This window comes from Phyllobates terribilis, unplaced genomic scaffold (assembly GCF_046119375.1).
Source record: "Phyllobates terribilis strain yellow unplaced genomic scaffold, ASM4611937v1 Scaffold_12__6_contigs__length_324123572, whole genome shotgun sequence".
NCBI classification, from domain to species: Eukaryota; Metazoa; Chordata; class Amphibia; order Anura; family Dendrobatidae; genus Phyllobates; species Phyllobates terribilis.
The window spans coordinates 16544843-16566932 of NW_027362772.1; the positions used below are offsets into that span (position 1 = coordinate 16544843).

General features: G+C 41.2%; 1 protein-coding gene across 1 annotated transcript in view; it reads left to right on the plus strand.

Moving 5' to 3' along the window:
- Nucleotides 1-22090, plus strand: part of NPHS1 (NPHS1 adhesion molecule, nephrin) — a 47169-nt gene that overhangs the window by 15187 nt on the left and 9892 nt on the right. Inside the window, exons 7-28 of the mRNA XM_073657558.1 lie at nt 167-270; nt 630-751; nt 1147-1318; nt 1703-1860; nt 4398-4539; nt 6869-6993; nt 7070-7235; nt 7458-7587; nt 11724-11896; nt 12280-12420; nt 13625-13765; nt 16099-16220; nt 16356-16521; nt 17235-17391; nt 17552-17703; nt 17984-18095; nt 18303-18484; nt 19035-19094; nt 19310-19432; nt 19905-19929; nt 20111-20222; nt 20300-20414. Of these exons, the coding sequence (XP_073513659.1) occupies nt 167-270; nt 630-751; nt 1147-1318; nt 1703-1860; nt 4398-4539; nt 6869-6993; nt 7070-7235; nt 7458-7587; nt 11724-11896; nt 12280-12420; nt 13625-13765; nt 16099-16220; nt 16356-16521; nt 17235-17391; nt 17552-17703; nt 17984-18095; nt 18303-18484; nt 19035-19094; nt 19310-19432; nt 19905-19929; nt 20111-20222; nt 20300-20414 (2900 nt within the window). The remainder of the gene's footprint in view (nt 1-166; nt 271-629; nt 752-1146; nt 1319-1702; nt 1861-4397; nt 4540-6868; nt 6994-7069; nt 7236-7457; nt 7588-11723; nt 11897-12279; nt 12421-13624; nt 13766-16098; nt 16221-16355; nt 16522-17234; nt 17392-17551; nt 17704-17983; nt 18096-18302; nt 18485-19034; nt 19095-19309; nt 19433-19904; nt 19930-20110; nt 20223-20299; nt 20415-22090) is intronic.

Below are 22090 nucleotides of genomic sequence, written 5' to 3' on the forward strand. Positions count from 1 at the left end.
ATTACTAGATCATACGTTGTAAACTTATTTTAGATGTAATCAAGTAATGGCATGACTCATATGAATATATAAACAATAGACCTGAAATGGGCCATAATTATGGATGACCAAGTCAGTCTATTTACACCTTGTATATTAAAACCTTTACAATTTTCTCTACTCACAGGGTCATCCCACAAAGTGCAGATAATGGAAAACTACTGGTTTGCTCTGCGCTAAATCCAGCTCTTCAGACACCACTGACCGTGAGCTTCACCATGAATGTGCTGTGTGAGACAATGCTATACTGTACAAACCATACACATCTCAGTTACTATAAATCCCCTATTTTATGATTATATTTGTAGCTAGTTTGTCCATAAAAGATATTCAAGATGACCAAATGTTTTGGCTAAAATTATACAGAGGGCACCATTTATCTTGGAGGATACAATTAGACTAGATGAGAAAAATCCAACGTATAACATCAATGTGCCCCCAATTGTAGAAGTAGAAAGGTTAGACAGCCCAAATGTATATGTTATATTCAACAAGATGCCCCAAGAAAACAGTAATGTCCATAGGTAGCTGTATTCTTTGAGAGACTGGGAAGGGGTCTTCATACTCAACTTTCTCATTTCCCAATATAGTCCCCCCTGACATCCCAGTCATTCAAAGTAATAAAGGATCATCTGTTAAGTCTGAGGAACCTTTGGAACTGACCTGCACATCTCATAGTGGAAATCCTTTAGCAACTCTGCAGTGGTTAGAGGTGAGTTTTCTGAGAGTCATTGTGGTCATTTTAGGTAAGAAAGACAGGTCATTATTTTGTATAATCCTTTTTTAAAGGGTTTCCTAATGATAAGCTGATGACAGTATATCTTGCTGGGACCTTCAGCTATCATCTGTGGTGGAGGTAGTGTTCTATTTCTCTGCAGTGACACCACAGGGCAGGTTAAAGAGTAATGAAACTTTTTGTAAACTATTGATCAGCATTTGCAAAGTTATAAAACTTTTTAACCAAGATGCTGTTTTAACTGCCTAGCTTCTGCTCTTTCACAAGCTGCTTTGAACTGCTGCTCTATCACTCGACCATTATTTACAGACATTCAACCTGTCTGAGCAGAGAAGTTTACACGGGTTTTAATTTCTTTACTTTTCCTCTAGAATGAAAAAGTGGTGTATAACCGCTGGGAGACAGACAATAACAAGAGACTTTCTAAAAGTGTCCTGATTATGACTATCAAGCCAGAGCATAATCAGGCCGTTGTAAGCTGCGAGGCCCTCAATCACGTGACACAGGGGGTCCTCCGAGCCAGCATCACACTTACTGTCCTCTGTGAGTAACTTCTATAAGTTTCTACTTACCATACATACTATATATAATATAATGTCATATAATCTAGTCTAAATTTATATATTATGATAAAAAAGGGACACAATTTGGGATATTTCTTTCCAGTCTGTTTGGTGCTCATACTCGCAGCATCATCTTGTTACTTGCAATACCACTTTTCACCACTGCAGGTCCCAGATGTTTTGCATAGTAACTACAACAATAGCGCCCCCCCACTAGTCTCTCAGTCATACATAACAATAGAAATGTCTGAACTGATGCTTTTTTTGGGAGCAAGAAAAGGCATTGTCTACATCGCCCTGGCATGGCACAGCAGGGATTCTGCAACATTTTCTTTTAAAGTTATCTAATTTGTTTTTCACCTAGTTCTTCCCACCAAAGTAACAATTCTGGGATCTTCCAGTGGTCCAGAAAATACGTCTCTATCGTTCTCTTGTTTCACTACATCAAGTAATCCCCCCGTGCACATCCGCTGGTGGCTGGGGGCTGCAGAGCTGGAGAATACTGTAGTCACTGTAATTGATGTGAGTAATAAGTTATCATTCTACTTAACTTATCTGGGCAGCACGGTGGCTCAGTGGTAAGCACTACAGCCCTACAGACCTGGGGTCCTGGGTTCAAATCCCACCAAGGACAACATCTGCAAGGAGTTTGTATGTTCTCCCCATGATTGTGGAGCCTACTGAAACAGACTAAGGGACCTTTTTAAACGCTTAGGAAGCCTTTGCAGGTGTTTTTGTTAATTATTCTAATTTACTGAGATAATGACTTTTGTGCTTTCATTGGCTGTAAGCCATAATCATCAACATTACCAGAAATAAACACGTGAAATAGATCCCTCTGTGTGTAATGACTCTATATAATAGATCGCTCTGTGTGTAATGACTCTATATAATAGATCCCTCTGTGTGTAATGACTCTATATAATAGATCCCTCTGCGTGTAATGACTCTATATAATAGATCCCTCTGTGTGTAATGTCTCTATATAATAGATCCCTCTGTGTGTAATGACTCTATATAATAGATCCCTCTGTGTGTAATGTCTCTATATAATAGATCCCTCTGTGTGTAATGACTCCATATAATAGATCCCTCTGTGTGTAATGACTCTATATAATAGATCCCTCTGTGTGTAATGACTCTATATAATAGATTGCTCTGTCTGTAATGTCTCTATATAATAGATCCCTCTGTGTGTAATGACTCTATATAATAGATCCCTCTGTGTGTAATGACTATATAATAGATCTCTCTGTGTGTAATGACTCTATATAATAGATCCCTCTGTGTGTAATGTCTCTATATAATAGATCCCTCTGTGTGTAATGACTCTATATAATAGATCGCTCTGTGTGTAATGACTCTATATAATAGATCCCTCTGTGTGTAATGACTCTATATAATAGATCCCTCTGTGTGTAATGACTCTATATAATAGATCCCTCTGTGTGTAATGTCTCTATATAATAGATTCCTCTGTGTGTAATGACTCCATATAATAGATCCCTCTGTGTGTAATGACTCTATATAATAGATCCCTCTGTGTGTAATGACTCTATATAATAGATCCCTCTGTGTGTAATGTCTCTATATAATAGATCCCTCTGTGTGTAATGACTCTATATAATAGATCCCTCTGTCTGTAATGTCTCTATATAATAGATCCCTCTGTGTGTAATGACTCTATATAATAGATCCCTCTGTGTGTAATGACTCTATATAATAGATCCCTCTGTGTGTAATGACTCTATATAATAGATCCCTCTGTGTGTAATGACTCTATATAATATAGGAGTTTCACTTTTTGTATTGAAGAACTGAAATAAATTAACTTTTTGATGATATTCTAATTTACTGAAATGCACCTGTATCTAATAGGGATGAGCAGACACATGTAAGTTCGGGTTCTGGTACCTGCCCCAAACTTTATTCCAGAACTTTTGATCTGGAAAATATTCTCTCCCTCTCTTTCTTTCTCCCTCTCTCTCTCCCTCTCTCTCCCCCTTTGTCTCTATCTCTCCCCCTCCCTCTCTCATCCTCTCTCTGTCTTCCTCTCTCACTCCCTTACTCTCCTTTCCTCTCTCTCTTTCTCTCTCTCTCCCTCCCTATCCCTCTCTTTCTCCCTCCCTCTATCTCTCTCTTTTTCTTCCTCTCTCCCTCCCTCTCTCTTCCTCTCACTCTCGCTCCCTCTCCCTATCCCTCTCTTTCTCTCTCCCTCTCCCTCTCTCCTTCTCTCCCTTTCACTCTCCCTCTCTTCCTCTCTCCCTCCCTCTTCCTCTCTCCTCTCCCTCTTCCTCTCTCCCTCCCTCTTCCTCTCTCCCTCTGTCTTCCTCCTTCTTCCTCTTTCTTCCTCTCACTATGTCTCCCTCTCTCTTCCTCTCTCTCTCCCTCCCTCTTCCTCTCTTTCTCTCTCCTTCCCTCTTTTCCTCTCTCTCTCTCCCTCTCTCTTTCTTCCCCTCTCCCTCCCTCTCTGTCTCTTTCTCCCTCTCTCCCTTCCTCTCTCTCTCTCCCTCTTCCTCTCTCTCTCCCTCTCTCTTCCTCTCACTAGCTCTCCCTCTATCTTCCTCTCTGTCCCTTCCTCTTCCTCTCTTTTTCCCTCTCTCTCCATCCCTCTTTCTTCCTCTCTACCTCCCTCTCTTCCTCTCTCACTCTCTCTTCCTCTCTCTCTCCCTCTCTCTTCCTCTTTCTCCCTCTCACCCTCCCTCTCTCTCCCTCCCTCTTTCTTCCTCTCTCTCCTCTTCCTCCCTCTTTCTTCCACTCTCTCTCACCCTCCCTCTCTCTTCCGCTCCCGCTCCCCCTCTCTCTTTCTCTCCCTCTCTCTCCCTCTCTCTTCCTCCCTCCCTCTCTCTTTCTCTCCCTCTCTCTTTTTTTCCCTCTCTTTCTCCCTCTCCCTCCCTCTCTCTTCCTCTCTCTTTCTCTCTCTCTCCCTGGAACTCTGAACATTGCAACAGACTTCCGGGAAAATCCAGTGTTCGTTGATTAGTCCGGTATGAACCCTGAACTTTTAAGTTCGGGTTCGCTCATCTCTACCTTCTCTCTATCTATGATTCTATTTCCAGTCGGATCATGGAGGGAAGATCACAATGTCGAATATGACCACAGTGGTCCAGAGGCAGCATAACGGCATGTCGCTGACCTGCGAGGCTTTTAACGAGGCTCTTCTCTACACCAAGGCGAATAATGTCCAGCTCAGCGTAAACTGTGAGTCAGCAAGAGTATGGAAAACTCTGCCTCATTGTGTCTGATAAGAAACTGTTCCTGTAGGGAAAGTTTTTCCTCTAAATATATAAAAATCTGATTAATCCAGCAGGGAGAGACTGAAAAGGTCAAGTTCAAGTAAGATCGCTTTCACACATCCTTATATTTTCAGTACTGGGAAAACCAGTACTGGTGAGGTCCGTGGTCTGTGTCCGTGTACCATCTGTGTGACAATGACACCATCCATGTGGCATACGTATGTACGTTTGTCCGTGTGTACATGTGTACCATCCGTGTGCCATCTGTGTGCACCATCAGTGTGAAAAGTACTTGAATAGACTGAAGAATACAAATGACCGATGTTTAGGTGTTAAATGTACAAAGATGGAGAAAGATGATAGAGAGATAATAGATAGAAATATGTCAGTGTGTTATATAATAAGCGCTTTTTTTAAAAAAAAAAAAATAATAATTTTACAAAAAAAATGCGTGGTTTCCCTCGTAGTTTTCAGAACCATCAGAGGTAAAGCCGACCACTGGGGGCTGATATTAATAATATGGGGAGGGGGCCATTAACTATAAATGTTCCCAGGCTATTAATAACAGCTCGCAGCTGTATGCCCAGTGTTTACTGGTTATTCTACAGGGGGACCCCAGAAAAAAAAAGACTTGGGGTCCCCCTATCAGTTCTAACCAGCAAAGGCTAAACAGACAGCTGTGGGCTGAAATTAATAGCTAGGGAAAGGGTCCTGATCATCCAGCGGCCCCAGAAATGGCGCAACAATAAAATGCTATAAATCTGATGCTTAGCCTCTCTCTTCCGTCTTTCCCTGGTGCAGTGGAAAGTGGGGTAATAGGATTGGGATTCATGTCAGCTTTGTAATGTAAGCTGACATCAAGCCCAGAGGTTAGTAATGGAGAGGTGTCTATAAAACACACCCATTACTAACTCCATAGTTATATTATAAAAGAAACACCCAGTATAAAGTCCTTTAATTAAAAGGAAGACAGACACCATTATTTGAAATAAACACACTCCACACTCGTTTACCAATTTATTAGAGTAAAAATAAAAAAAAACATATTCCTCACCTGCCCAACGAGAAGATAATCCATTTGTCCCACGACGTAATCCATCTCTGCTTCATCTGGATACCAGGCTAAACGGTGGCATGATGCGACCGTTCAGCCTGACATACCAGGAGACACTGAGCTGCTGAGAGCACAGCCTCAGTGACGTGCGGTAATGTCATTGAGGTTACCATAGGTCACTGAAGCTGCGGTTCCCATAGGCAGCTCAGTATGAGCGGCCCGATGAACTGCGGTGACTTCAATGAGATCACCGCTAGGACCGTGAGAGGGCTCATATTAGCCTGGGAGGGGGCCAAGATCCATGGCCTTTTCCCTGGCTATTATTATCAGTCCACAGCTGTCTGTTTAGTCTTTGCTGGTTAGAATTTATAGGGGGACCCTACGTCATTTTTTTTCTGGGGTCTCCCTGTAAACTGGACGGTAAACGCTAAGAAAATCGCTGTGAGCTGTTATTAATAGCCTGGGAACATTTAGGGCTAATGGTCCCTTCCCCAGATTATTAATATCAGCCCCAGGGGTTGGCTTTCCCTATGCTGGTAATGAAAAATACGCGGGAACCCACACAGTATTTTTTTGTTTCTTTATCTTACATGCGATGTACACAGTGGGTGCTGAATACGACTCCCATCATTGTTGCATGGTCACACTGATCTCAGGGATACCATGCGACAGTGATGAGTGCTGCTTTCAGCACCTGGCGCCTGGGAACAGCGCGAACTGAACCGCTTTTCCCCAGGCGCCGTTTGTCATCAGTGTGCACGTGTGGAGGACGTTTTGCGCCCCGTGCTGCTGATAAAAAACGGACATGTCAGTGTGTTTTGCCCACGGACGGCTTTCACAGGAAGTTATTCCCCAGCATTTCCTCTAGCTTTACTAATCACATTTTCCAAACATTACATGGAGGTGAATGGTTATCAAGAGAGGAGATGAGATCCTGCTACTAGTCAACGTAGGGAGCCAGCGCCTCCACTGGGAAAGTAAAGCATTACATTGTTCCTACAGCAATCAATGGACTTTATGTATAATGCACCAATTTGGTTGGGTCCTCCAGTAACGACCCTTTGGAGAAGAATAAATGCCATTTTTTTTTAAATTGGTACAAAAAAGTGAAGGTTTCATGGCAGATCACTGCTGCCTGTGACATCTTGGGATGTGTTGATAGCGGGATATTAGTAATGAAGACACTACAACCAATATGGAGTCATTGGCCTGTTTCTTAAAGGGTTCATGTTCTTTTCAGACCCTCCTCAAAAGGTCTGGATTGAGGCTCCTCCGTTGGACACTCGTTTTCGGGCCGGAACACATGTGACGATGACCTGTCTCACCAGCGGTGGCCACCCAGCACCTCGACTCGTTTGGCTTAAGGTTAAAAAAAAAAATATATAAAAAAAGAATTTTTTTTACAGAAACGATTGAAAACTTTTTATTTTTAAACACTCAGGATAAGACTACGGTGTCTGAGGGAAAGACGATAATTGCGGGGAAGATCGTGTCCAGAGAGATCACCATCAAAACTATGCCGAATGACAACCAGGCAACGTACCGGTGCAATTCCAACAATGGAGGGAAGATCACACTGACTGCCACCACCAAGCTGCACATACAGTGTGAGTGATGGGGCGAGTAAGAGGTCATTTTATTTACTGGCATTGGGAACTACATGAAAATAGAAAGATGTCGTAACTGTGATATGGTAAGGGATTGGAAATAGGGTCCACAGGAAGTGGAACACCATGACATGGGAGAGGAGACGGACACCATGTTTTGAATGCTAGGTTGGATTTTTCACCATGTTCTTCAGGTCTCGGTTTCCTTTTCTTCTTATTTAGTTCCTCCGATTGATGTTAAAATTGACACCCCACCCAAAGATTATAAACGTGGAAGCACCGTCACTCTAGAGTGCAAAACAGGGAGTAGTAATCCAGAGGCAACCATATCTTGGATCAAGGATGGAGTCATGTGAGTAGTAAGCTTGATATCATATACTCTATGTATGAGCCCAACAGGCCAACCAGCAATCCAACCAATCACCCATCTGACCAACCATCTGATCCTAGTATAACAAAAAGAGAAATTGACTCAGGGGTCAATTATGTACAGTGTAACATAGTTGTTTGGAGGATCAGATGGTTCCCCATACAAAAAACACTTTTATTCAATATCCATTTAAAATGTGGGACTAACAAACATACAAAAAAAGATTATCTGGAAATTACGTGATGGAGAACTTTACCAGATAAATAACTGAATAGGGCTAAATCGTCCCTATCTAAAATCCAATCGAGAAATCCTGCCTAACTGCGGAGGCTGGCACCCTATTAATAATAACGATAATGGCACCCCTGCTCCTCGACAAATATCGACATTGTCTCTAGCATTTGAGATACACAAAACACTGTGTTTTGTAACACCTTGCAACCTATAGATACAGTGCATCATGCAATCCATGCATTGACAATCTTCACTAAACATAACTAAAATATAAAAAAATAAAACAAACCAAAATAAGGGAAGTGAAAATATACAGATACTTATCAAAATATGGCCTTATAGCCTGCCTCAACGCGTTTCACTCAATGCTTCATCAGGAAGCCTTATCTGTATCAGGCCTCCTGATGAAGCATTTGGCGAAACGCAGGATGCCAGATGTGATATGACTGGCTGGAAATAGTATGCCCAAGTTTAAATAGTCCGCCTAGATAAAACAATACACCCGCAGGAACTATTTGTTTTACCCAAGAGTGACACAGGGTATTGAACTAAACAGACCTATGGTTTCTATATTTCTATTGTGCATGCGCCCGCCTACTTTGATACACTGGAGGTCTGTAATGTCGAGATCGCTCTGCATGCCTCTTATATCATCTGCACATGACCGGAAACAGTAAGTGTGTTCCACCTAGGAGTGCACGCACCAGATGAACGGAAATAGCGAGCGCGTTCCAAGGCAGAACGCACGCATCATAGCAGGTGCGCATGACTGTAAGCGTGCGCTCCAGCCTCGAGCTCACCAATTGATATATCAATGCGAATGCGCCTACCCTGAAATGACATTCATGCGCTGCAGGGATATGACGCATCATCTCCATCATCTCATTACATGAAGTTTCCATACTGCTCGCTGATTTCATGTTTTCTCCGTCTTAGCAATAGATCTATAAGGGACACCGTATGATAATGAGTCAATACATATAAATATATATCAATATACATAAATGACAAAGTAATATATTTTTTGAGTTCCTCTGAGGCCGTACTATAATATACTAAATGCATAGGGTCTCTTTCACAAATCCTGATATTTTCGGTACAGGAAAAATTAGTACCAGTGTTATCCTGTGTCCATATGTACATGTGTGCCGTCCGTGTAATAGAATAGAATGCAGAAGGGAAATGACAGATGTTTTGGTGTTAAAGATGTGCAAAGATAGAGATAGATAGATAGATAGATAAAAAATGATAGATATCTGTGAGATATCTAATTAGTGTATTGCATGTGTAGTTTACTGTACTTGTTAATAAAGAAATAAATGAAAAATTGTTTTTGATAACCAGACAAGGTAAAGCAGACAGCTGTGGGCTGATATTATCAGGCAGGGAAAGTCCTTGGTTATTGGGCCCTTCCAAGTCTAAAAATAAAAGCTTGCAGCCATACCAGAAGTGGAGAATCACATTAAATGCGCCAATTTTGGCACTTTGCCCTGCTCTTCCCAATTGCCCCGGTGCGGTGGCAATTAGGTTAATGATAGTTGGGTTTGATCACAGCGTTGACTTGTCAAAAATCACAGATGGCATCAACCTCTGGGGTAAATAATGGAGAGGGGTCTATGCACATCTAACACCTAAACATCTGGCATTTCTGTTCTGCATTCTATTCCGGTACGTGTCACACGGATGGTGCGCACGGATGTCACACTTTATGTCATCCGTGTGCACGTCTGTGGGACGTATTGATGTCTGTGCTGCAGGAAAAAATGGACATGTCCACTTCTGGGTCACACACGGTCCGTGTGAAAATGTAAGGTGCCCAGGGCGGTAGCTGTGCATGCAGTATTGGGCAGAGCACCCTTCGCCACTTGCTTTGTTCACACAGTACATTTCCATCATTTTCTTACGTTCAGCTTGGACTATCCCTACTTTAACAGATCCTGTTAGCCCTAGGGATTCCCTATCCGGCACCGCAGCATTCATAAGATCTGCTACTTTTCACTCACGCGGTTCCACGTCCATCTTCCTCTGTACGGAAGGGGTTGAAGTGCTCCCCATAGCACCTGTATCAAGTCGTGGACTACGGACGTTGCAGAAATGTCCGGGGAGTTTTTTTTACGCCAGAACATTTTGCACACACTGTGATTCCAGCCCACTGCACCTTGAACTTTACCTTGCCTCCAACGAACACTTTAGCTGACTACTTAACCCACTAAGTGGTTCCCCTTTTTACTTACCTACCCCCTCCCACTCTGGGCTAGTCCCAATCATTTAACTATACTTTAGTTACATTACTGTAAATTACTAAAACAAAACAAAGTTCACACTTAACATGACACAATAAAATGCAGTAAAGACGCACGACACTACTCTTATCACTCAACGCCATCTTCAGGGGCAGGGACAAGGCTGTCCACACCCTTGAAAACACACAGACATTTACACAGTCCCATAGATTGTAATAGGAGTACGTGTGTCTTTAGTACACTGTCACCACACATACTGGAAACACTGATGTGTGAAGGGGGCCTAAGATGTATATAGATGTAATCATGTACTCATAGATCCCCAAAAACAAGGACCCCAGTAACAAGGTATCAATGTAGTTAAACTCTGGTACCAAAAATCTTATAGATAATGTGCAAAAGATAACTACTCACTCAGACCCTTAGGAGTGAGTGAGTCTAATCTGAAGATCCCGCCCACTTTTCTTCTTGAGAATGCTCCTATTATGATCCCCTCCCCTTACATTTGGTTTCACCACCTCTACGACACAGAAAGATAAATCCTTGATCTCAACCATGTGGCATGTATTCATACGTCTCGCTATAATGGGGTGTCTCGCCCATGGCCAACGTCTTCCAGGCGCTCACCCACCCTTCTTCTAAATTCCCTCTTAGTTTTACCCACATAATTGAGGGGACACGTGCAAGTGGCCATATATGCCTCACCCGTGGTTTTACAGTTGGCAAAAATGTTTTTTCCCGTGGATGCACTATGGAATGAGAGGGCATATTAGGGATAGCTATCGAGAATGGGGGGTGCCATAATCGTTATTGTTAATAGGGTGCCAACCTCCGTGGTTAGGCAGGATTTATCAATAGGATTTTAGGTAGGGACAATTTAGCGCTATCCAATTATTTATCTGGTAAAAAATGTTATCGCATAATTTCCAGATCATCTTTTTCTGTTGGTCCCACGTTTTTAATGCATACTGAATACAAATTTTTTTTATATGGGGAACCATATGATCCTCCAACCAACTAACCACATAATTGACTTACCAACTAACCACCCACTAAAACAACCTAGCAGTCTACCAATCACTCAACCAATCTGTCCTCAAATCAACTGACCACCAAACCAATTAACTAACCAACCAGAAAGCCTACATATCGCCTAACCAACCGATGAAATCTACAATCTACCAGTCAACAACCCAAGCACACAAACGCCGTAGTCACCAAACATCTAACTTACTAACCACCCAACCAACTTACTCCAAAACAAAGCACCAGACTATTTAAAAACACAACCAACCACCTACCTGACCAAAAGCCTAAACAACTTTCCAGTCTACGAATCTACCCCAAACCCAACCAATTTGCCAACCAAACACCTACAGACCATTGAACCACCAACCAAACATGCAACCAACCATACCACTAACATATCTCGTTAGCAACTAAGCAATGGACCAGCCTACCAACCAAACACAAAACCCAAGCAACCAAACAACAAACTGACCAATCAAATACTCAGCGAATAAGCCGACAAACCAACTGATCAACCTACCAACCAACCACATAACCAACCAAAACACCATACGAACTAACTACTCAACTAACCAATTAACTCTCCAAACAACTGACATTTCTCTTTAACAGATTGAATGGAAAAGATCTGGGGATGAGGAATGTAGAATTTGGTGGAAAGTCAACTTCCAGCAGAGTCACTATGAAAGTATCCTCAGCAGACAATGGAAAACTTGTCTCCTGTGAGGCCTACAGCAAAGCCTTGAGTGAGACTGTCAACACCTTCTACAAGCTCAATATTCTGTGTGAGTACCACCAGTCGTGTCTAAACTTCTCATGAGTTCGTTGACTTGTATAAGTGCTAACCCTTTCAGTTGTACCAGAATTGAGATGACCACCCCATGACTTTGTTCTACACTCTCATGCTGGCCATAGAGGAACCAATCTTTAGGCTCTTGGGTCCAAGACCAGAACCAAATATGAAGGGATCTGAGCTGGAGATATCTTACTGACTATAAATGATGGCCAAGCCATCCGGGATATAATGCGATCTCTATCAACTACATACATGTGACAGTGGAGGGCAAGACACAATCAATGACAGTCAACTCAGATTGGCCAACGATGAGTGAAGACTCCATCATTTACTGTAGATAGAGAATATTCTGAAAGCTAACTTGTGTTTTAGTTCCACCAGAATTCACCGATGAGCAGCCAAAGGTTGTCCAAGCCGTGGAACATGGTGCAGCCCTCATCCCATTGTACATCCGGGCTAACCCTATTGCCGTCAACTACACCTGGAGTCTACGAGGACAAGTACTGAACCGAGGTGAGATGGTATGAAGATTGAGTCCTGAAGCAATCAACTGTAGTTTGTGGGGGAATCCATCAGTAAGTGTCTAATGAGCCAGCAGCACCTCCGCAGGGGAACTTAAGTATTACAACCCATGATTTCAATGAGAACCAGGGGCTCGATTCATTATTGCATTTTGTGTGTTTTTTGAGTCTATTGTTTTCTGCCCATAGACTGTATTTTTTGCGACAAATTCTCCATTGAAGTTGCGTCTATTTTGAAGTCGTCTCTTTTCTTCTTGTCTGTCCTTTTTCTCTGCTCAACGTCATGGGCTTGGTTTTTGTAGTCTAGATGTTTTCCATCCAATTCAGCAACTTTTTAAAAAGTTGCAAATTTTTTTGGTTCAAATGACCTCCAGCCCTCCCTTTTTTTTGTTGTTTGATCGAAATTTTTGCGTAAATGTTAGATTTTTTCCTCTGTATGTGAAATGCACGGACATTTTGGAATATTTTTTTTATCCTATTTGTGATCGAGCAGGTTCCCTGTCTGTGTCTGCTTGTACTGTAGGTGCAGGGGTGACCCAATCTGTGTATTCCTTGCATCTTCATCTACAAGTGCACGCAGAACACCAAAATATAAGAGCAGGGACCACCATGCCATCTGTTCTATATACGGAGGCTTCAGCTACTATATATAAGACATAAATCAATTACTGTCGAATCCTCATGAATTTATAAGGACCCCTTTACATCTCCGAGGAGCGAGGTTCGGAGATTTTCACCTCTCCTCGATATCATCGGCAACTGAAGCAGCAGAGTCAGACAAATCCATCCAGTAAAGTTACTGCTGACGATCCACAAATAATGAAAGTCATGAAATAATACGAAATCATGTTTAACGGCGCGCATATGGCACTGAAAAGGTTATGACAGCTTTCCACGAATGTACATATGCTGCGGCATTAGGTTACCACAGCCGTGTGATGCATTATTCAACGTACCTCAAACCCCTTTTAATAAAACATAGACTCCCACTTCATAGCTCGGAGGAGTCAGTCCGCAGCCTGCACCTTACACACAAGCCAATAATCCGTGCAGCGCTAATTCTTTACTATGGATGGTACAACAGTGACATCTAGTGGCCACACTGCAGTATTACACCTCCCTGCACAAATCTGTAGTAACACTTCTCTACTATAACGGTGAGTTATGTATGGTCCTATACACTTTTATTTTGGCAGAAGGAGCTCACAGACACCACCTGAAAGGAGCCGGCTCTCTAGAGATATGGAATGTAAGTCGAGCCGACTCTGGGGTATACAGCGTAACCTGTGAGAACAAAGAGGGGAAGAACAGCACTGTGGTACAGCTGGATGTTCACTGTAAGACCCCATATAAAAATTTAGCACATTTTTATATTGTAATATTACTTGTCATGTCGATTGTATTTGCTCTCTGTTATCAGCCGATATCTTTCCAAGGGTTTGCTGGGCTGATAATCTGCCGTGCACCGGAAAATATACATTAAATCACAATGTTATATTAAATATCTCCAATTTTGAAATATATACAGTACAGACCAAAAGTTTGGACACACCTTCTCATTTAAAGATTTTTCTGTATTTTCATGACTATGAAAATTGTACATTCACACTGAAGGCATCAAAACTATGAATTAACACATGTGGAATTATATACTTAACAAAAAAGTGTGAAACAACTGAAAATATGTCTTATATTCTAGGTTCTTCAAAGTAGCCACCTTTTGCTTTGATGACTGCTTTGCACACTCTTGGCATTCTCTTGATGAGCTTCAAGAGATAGTCACCGGAAATGGTCTTCCAACAATCTTGAAGGAGTTCCCAGAGATGCTTAGCACTTGTTGGCCCTTTTGCCTTCACTCTGCGGTCCAGCTCACCCCAAACCATCTCGATTGGGTTCAGGTCTGGTGACTGTGGAGGCCAGGTCATCTGGCGTAGCACCCCATCACTCTCCTTCTTGGTCAAATAGCCCTTACACAGCCTGGAGGTGTGTTTGGGGTCATTGTCCTGTTGAAAAATAAATGATGGTCCAACTAAACGCAAACCGGATGGAATAGCATGCTGCTGAAAGATGCTGTGGTAGCCATGCTGGTTCAGTATGCCTTCAATGTTGAATAAATCCCCAACAGTGTCACCAGCAAAGCACCCCCACACCATCACACCTCCTCCTCCATGCTTCACGGTGGGAACCAGGCATGTAGAGTCCATCCGTTCACCTTTTCTGCGTCGCACTAAGACACGGTGGTTGGAACCAAAGATCTCAAATTTGGACTCATCAGACCAAAGCACAGATTTCCACTGGTCTAATGTCCATTCCTTGTGTTCTTTAGCCCAAACAAGTCTCTTCTGCTTGTTGCCTGTCCTTAGCAGTGGTTTCCTAGCAGCTATTTTACCATGAAGGCCTGCTGCACAAAGTCTCCTCTTAACAGTTGTTGTAGAGATGTGTCTGCTGCTAGAACTCTGTGTGGCATTGACCTGGTCTCTAATCTGAGCTGCTGTTAACCTGCGATTTCTGAGGCTGGCGACTCAGATAAACTTATCCTCAGAAGCAGAGGTGACTCTTGGTCTTCCTTTCCTGGGGCGGTCCTCATGTGCGACAGTTTCTTTGTAGCGCTTGATGGTTTTTGCAACTGCACTTGGGGACACTTTCAAAGTTTTCCCAATTTTTCGGACTGACTGACCTTCATTTCTTAAAGTAATGATGGCCACTCGTTTTTCTTTACTTAGCTGCTTTTTTATTGCCATAATACAAATTCTAACAGTCTATTCAGTAGGACTATCAGCTGTGTATCCACCAGACTTCTGCACAACACAACTGATGGTCCCAACCCCATTTATAAGGCAAGAAATCCCACTTATTAAACCTGACAGGGCACACCTGTGAAGTGAAGACCATTTCCGGTGACTACCTCTTGAAGCTCATCAAGAGAATGCCAAGAGTGTGCAAAGCAATCATCAAAGCAAAAGGTGGCTACTTTGAAGAACCTAGAATATAAGACATATTTTCAGTTGTTTCACACTTTTTTGTTAAGTATATAATTCCACATGTGTTAATTCATAGTTTTGATGCCTTCAGTGTGAATGTACAATTTTCATAGTCATGAAAATACAGAAAAATCTTTAAATCAGAAGGTGTGTCCAAACTTTTGGTCTGTACTGTGCATGACAGAACGGGAAGGATGGGCTGTAAGTTTTATTGACAACTCGAAATATTGCCAAAACCTCACCTGTGAACACCATTAGTTGCTCTTTTGTATTTGGCGTCCTTTAGGTGACTTTAAAGTGAACCTCTGCCCTTAATTAAGATAATTAAATCATCTCTGTAATCACAAAAGTTTATTTTTTATTTTATTTAAAAAATATATAAATAAAATAAATGGAAACCATTAGCAAGCTGCTGTTGACGGATCTGGTACTGTTATTTTATGACTCTAGAGTGGATTATGTGTCTGATTGTCTTGGTAGCACCTTAATACCTCATCTCACTGCTCCATTTAAAGTATTAGGTTTTTGGATGTTTATGTAATAATTGGAATAAAATGAAAGATCAGTCAACAGCAGCTTGTCTATGGTTTCCATGCACTTTTTATAAAAAAAACAAAACAAATGAGATATATTATATATAGGATATAGAGCCAGTGATGGCAGATATATGTTTTTGTTTTCACCCACAGATTCTCCGACCATTCGCAGCCTCGTCGACCCAACAGAAGTGGACTTGGGGGGGAGAGCGGAGCTCGTGTGCATTGCAGATGCAAATCCTGTGAGCGATACCATGTTTCAGTGGAGATGGCTGGTATGGATCTTCTCTATGGCCTTGTTCTTGCCTCTCATGTCATGTATCGTGGTGGGGCTGATTTCTGAATGATGAAAATGGCTGGGTCCAATCATCCCCATCAATGTCTACATCCTCCTGTTTTCCCACTACCAGGGAGATGAGGAGAGAGACTTGTCCAGTTTGGAAAAACAGGTTGATGGTGTCAAAGGGCGGCTCATTATCAACGACGCCAAGAGGACAGACGCCGGGCGTTACGAGTGCACTGTGGATAATGGGATCCCCCCAGCTGTCAAGGCTGATGCCCGTCTGGTTGTGCGTTGTAAGTGGGATTTACTCTAAAATTCCAAGTGTCAAAACACTTAAAGGGATTGTCCAGAAAAAGCTTAATCTTTTTGTAATATTTTTGCTTTAAAGGGGACTTTTCACTTCCCAAAAATATACACAATTTTTACCTGGTGTAAATGCCGCTGTTCTCCCGAATCCGGTGTTGTTCTTCTTTTGTTTCTGCGCCGTTCCGTTCATAAGTTATGGCCCTTTCTATATACATATGGTCTTGTTAGAGAAATGGGCGTGGTCATCAAGAAGATACAGAGGAGAGCTGAAGACCACGCCCACTGGGTCAAAAGACTAGATTTATAGACAGGGAAGAAGAGGCCATATCTCAGGGTCGGAGAGGCGCAGGAACAAAAGAAAATCAACGCTGGATTCAGGAGAACAGCGGAATTTATATCAGATGAAAAAAATACATATTTAAGGCAAGTAACAGGTCCCCTTTAAGATGAAATTATCACTTTAATTTTAAAATATAAATGGGATACTTTTTGTAATTTTGTTTCTTAATATAAAAACACAAATTCTAAAATTATTTATCATTTTATTTACTTATTTTCCTGGGGAGAAGCCCCTGTAATCCTCACAGGAAATAGTGCGCCTGAGGGTCAGACAGGCCAACAATAGTAGCTGAGGACCCTTCTCCTCTGTTGACCCCTGTACTCCACCATGACACTGTATGGTGATTTCTGTTTTCTTCAGTTAAACCAGAGATAGAGAAAGGCGTTCACCTGAGCAAAGTGGCAGTTCCAGGAGACGGGAAAACATCGACGGGGCTCGAATGTAAAGCCGAGGGCATCCCGAATGTGGCCTTTAGCTGGGCGAAAAATGGCATTACCCTAGACTTTAAAAACCCCAGGTATTCAGGGTGAACAATGCTAAATTTCTCACCTGTATTTTTTTAAAGCAACTTTTTGAATTCTTTGTTGATCCCCCAATTTTTTGGATGTGACATATGTACTATGAGGAGGGATTTTTATGGTGCCAGGTCCTCCATGTCCACGCTATCACTTTTTTAGGTATTCCGTGAAGACATCTCACGAGTTCTGGATCCACAGAAGCACACTGATCATCGCCAACGTCAGCGCGGTGCATGATTACGCCATCTTCACCTGCACGGCGACCAATGCTTTGGGAGTGGACAGCTTCTCGATCCAACTTGTCAGCACGAGTAAGACAATCTAGAGCTGTCATCAATTCTAATGCCCAATCTATTCCTTTAGAAATGGTGATTGTGGGATCATTGCAAAAATTAAAACTTAGAAAGAACTTTTTACAAAGCCACAAGGTCACTTGCAACTTTTCTCGTATCAAAAACAGTTGAATTTTTTTATTTTTCCAGGACTCACATGTGACCCCATAAAGGATAAACCTCTGTTTGACAATTGTCATTCTCATTTTGGCCACCGGGTGGCGACTCTTACTAACACAAATTCTATTTTGCGCTAAAGGTCGTCCCGATCCTCCCACCGATCTGAAGATCCTAAGCTTCACTCATAACTCAGTGACCTTGGGATGGAAGGAGGGATTTGATGGTGGAGTTGAGCAACAGTTTCGAGTCAGGTTAGTGGATTTTTTTCTTTTAAATAAGGTTAAAAACTCTCAAAATCTTCCAAATAATAATCTTTGGAGCAGTGGTCTCCGACCCGTGTCTTTCAAGCTCTTGTAAACTACAACTCCTAGCATGGTTTGATATTGCTGGGCTTAATAGTTTTCATGGGTAATACTCCGCCTAGTGGTCAGATAATGAATTATGCCTCCGTTTTGCAGGTATCGCATGAGCGGTGCAGATAGTTACATGTATGTCGATGTCTTCCCTCCCCAATCCACCATCTTCACTATAGTTGGACTGAAAGGCAGCATGGTGTACAACTTCTCTGTGAACGCCGTCAACAACCTGGGAGACAGCGACTATGCAGATGGTGGAGCTGTACTCACCGTCACCACGCCAGGTAGTCACTGTCCACATTTTTGTGTCAAGCTACACAACTCACACCCTGTACCAGGCATAGCACAGTTTTATCTGTTGTTTTCCTTTAAAGGATTATTCCCAACTTGATAAATAGTTATTTTTGGATAGTACTTGCGGAAATTTTTTCTTTAAAGGGTTATTCTCAGCATGATAAATGGATATTGTCTGATAGTGCTTGTACAAACGTTTTCTTAAAGGGGTTATCCCCATTTTGAAAAATGGTTATTTTCGAATAGAGCTTGGACAAACTAGCACTTTTGCAATTTACTGCTTATTAAATTTTTTCTCCGTTCTTGAGATAGGAATATTTTTCTTTTGTTTACAGCTCGTTGCCTAGGTGACCAACCCTCAATGGCAGCTTGCTGTAAAGAAAAGAAAATCATTTATATCTCAAGAACGGCTGAAAATTTTAATACACAACAAATTGCAAAAGTGCTTGTTTTTACAACCACTATCCAACAATACTGATATGTAAAATGGAAATAATCTCTTTAAAAATAACCTTGCTTGATCTTACATTGATTTTTCAGTGGACACTGATGTGAAAAGTCCTGAACCCACACAACCGGCTCTTCCTGCTCCAGAGACTGGTGAGTAGTCCAACCTGGGCTAGTTGTCACAGGAAAGGTGGGTGGAGTCTGACACCAATTTAGTTGTGGGTGGAGTCAGACACCAATTTAGTTGTGGGTGGAGTCATGGAGAAACAAGTTGCCACAATGTAGAAACTTTACTGTAAAAAAAAGACTTTATAAAGAGTAAATTAAGAAAAACATTCACTATTTATATATGTTTTGCTCCCAATCAGATCATTTCCCATGGAGCCCGTATATGTTTGCCGCCATAGGTGCAGGAGGGGCACTTCTGCTCTTATCTAATGCAGGAATTGTTTTCTGCCTAGTTGGAAAATTCAGAAGAAAAATAAAGGAAGGTGAGGAAAAAAAGTTAATTTGGAAACTGTCAGCAAGCAGGCTGCAAGATCTTTACTGATCTCTATAATAGGAAATGATCTGCAGTACCCTGTAGTGGCCACTATATGGAGCTGCGATGTTGCACTCTGTAAACTGTGTATATCCAGCCACCAGCAGAGGTGATAACAACTGGATAGTGGCGGTGTGGGGCACCCACCGATCTGACATTAATGATCTATCCTATGGAAAGGTCATCAATATGTTCATACTGAACAACCCCTTTAAGGCGTAAGTGAGCCCCAACCCTTTGGCAAGAGAATCTTCAACACTCAAATTTCTATATAAATGCAGATAATACTAATAGCAGATCAGTCACCAGCAGCTTGCTGACAGTTTCCATGCAGTAAAAGAACAAAATAATTCCTAAAATGAACACAATAGTGGATTTTGCATATTCTAAGTTTCTGTTTTTTTTCTCCTGCTCATTCACAGGAGAAGTGCTGAAGAAAGATGAAAGGTAAGAGAAATAATGGAAGTGATGAACGCTTCTGTATAAAGTTTAAAGGGTTTGTAGTAGAAAAAGTGACCTGCAATTCCGTACACAGCCACAGAGTGGAGCTGCTTCTGAAAAAAAAAAACAACCTTTATATCTAAACCTATTCAACCCATTTAAATCTTCCTGTCTGTGTCCCCTGCAGCTCAACCCATGGAGCCCTCAATGAGTATGGAGATGGAGAACTGATCAACACCCAAGCAAAGAAGACATTACTGATCGACAGCGGCTCTGAGACCGGAAGCAGCGCTTATCAGGTGAGGGGGACACGAAGATATGGGGATAATGGAGTATAGCAGCTAATGACAACACTGTACTGTATTATCTCTCATAGGACAGTGGCTCAGAATCAGGACTATATTACTACCCAACCCGGGACTACCAGCCATCACTGTCCCCCCACTATGAGAGAGTGGAGAGGGGCGACCCGGAAGTTCAGAGCTGGGCAGGTCAGTACAACATATACTGTATTCTTGTACATAGGAGCAGTATTATAGTAGTTATATTCTTGTACATAGGAGCAGTATTATAGTAGTTATATTCTTGTACATAGGGAGCAGTATTATAGTAGTTATATTCTTGTACATAGAGGGCAGTATTATAGTAGTTATATTCTTGTACATAGGGGCCAGTATTATGGTAGATATATTCTTGTACATAGGGGCAGTATTATAGTAGTTATATTCTTGTACATAGGGGCAGTATTATAGTAGTTATATTCTTGTACATAGTGGCAGTATTATAGTAGTTATATTCTTGTACATAGGGGCAGTATTATAGTAGTTATATTCTTGTACATAGGAGCAGTATTATAGTAGTTATATTCTTGTACATAGGGAGCAGTATTATAGTAGTTATATTCTTGTACATAGGGGGCAGTATTATAGTAGTTATATTCTTGTACATAGGAGCAGTATTATAGTAGTTATATTCTTGTACACAGGGGCAGTATTATAGTAGTTATATTCTTGTACATAGGAGCAGTATTATAGTAGTTATATTCTTGTACACAGGGGCAGTATTATAGTAGTTATATTCTTGTACATAGGAGCAGTATTATAGTAGTTATATTCTTGTACATAGGAGCAGTATTATAATAGTTATATTCTTGTACACAGGGGGCAGTATTATAGTAGTTATATTCTTGTACATAGGAGCAGTATTATAGTAGTTATATTCTTGTACATAGGAGCAGTATTATAGTAGTTATATTCTTGTACATAGGAGCAGTATTACAGTTGTTATATTCTTGTACATAGGAGCAGTATTATAGTAGTTATATTCTTGTACATAGGGGGCAGTATTATAGCAGTTATATTCTTGTACATAGGGGCAGTATTATAGTAGTTATATTCTTGTACATAGGAGCAGTATTATAGTAGTTATATTCTTGTACATAGGAGCAGTATTATAGTAGTTATATTCTTGTACATAGAAGCAGTATTATAGTAGTTATATTCTTACATATAGGAGTAGTATTATAGTAGTTATATTCTTGTATATAGGAGCAGTATTATAGCAGTTATATTCTTGTACATAGGAGCAGTATTATAGTAGTTATATTCTTATACATAGGGGCAGTATTATAGTAGTTATATTCTTGTACATAGGAGCAGTATTATAGTAGTTATATTCTTGTACATAGGGGGCAGTATTATAGTAGTTATATCCTTGTACATAGGGGCAGTATTATAGTAGTTATATTCTTGTACATAGGGGGCAGTATTATAGTAGTTATATTCTTGTACATAGGACCAGTATTACAGTAGTTATATTATTGTACATAGGGGCAGTATTATAGTAGTTATATTCCAGTACATAAGGAGCAGTATTATAGCAGTTATATTCTTGTACATAGGGGCAGTATTATAGTAGTTATATTCTTGTACATAGGGGCAGTATTATAGTAGTTATATTCATGTACATAGGAGACAGTATTATAGTAGTTATATTCTTGTACATAGGGGGCAGTATTATAGCAGTTATATTCTTGTACATAGGGCAGTATTATAGTAGTTATATTCTTGTACATAGGGGGCAGTATTATAGTAGTTATATTCTTGTACATAGGGGCAGTATTATAGTAGTTATATTCATGTACATAGGGGACAGTATTATAGCAGTT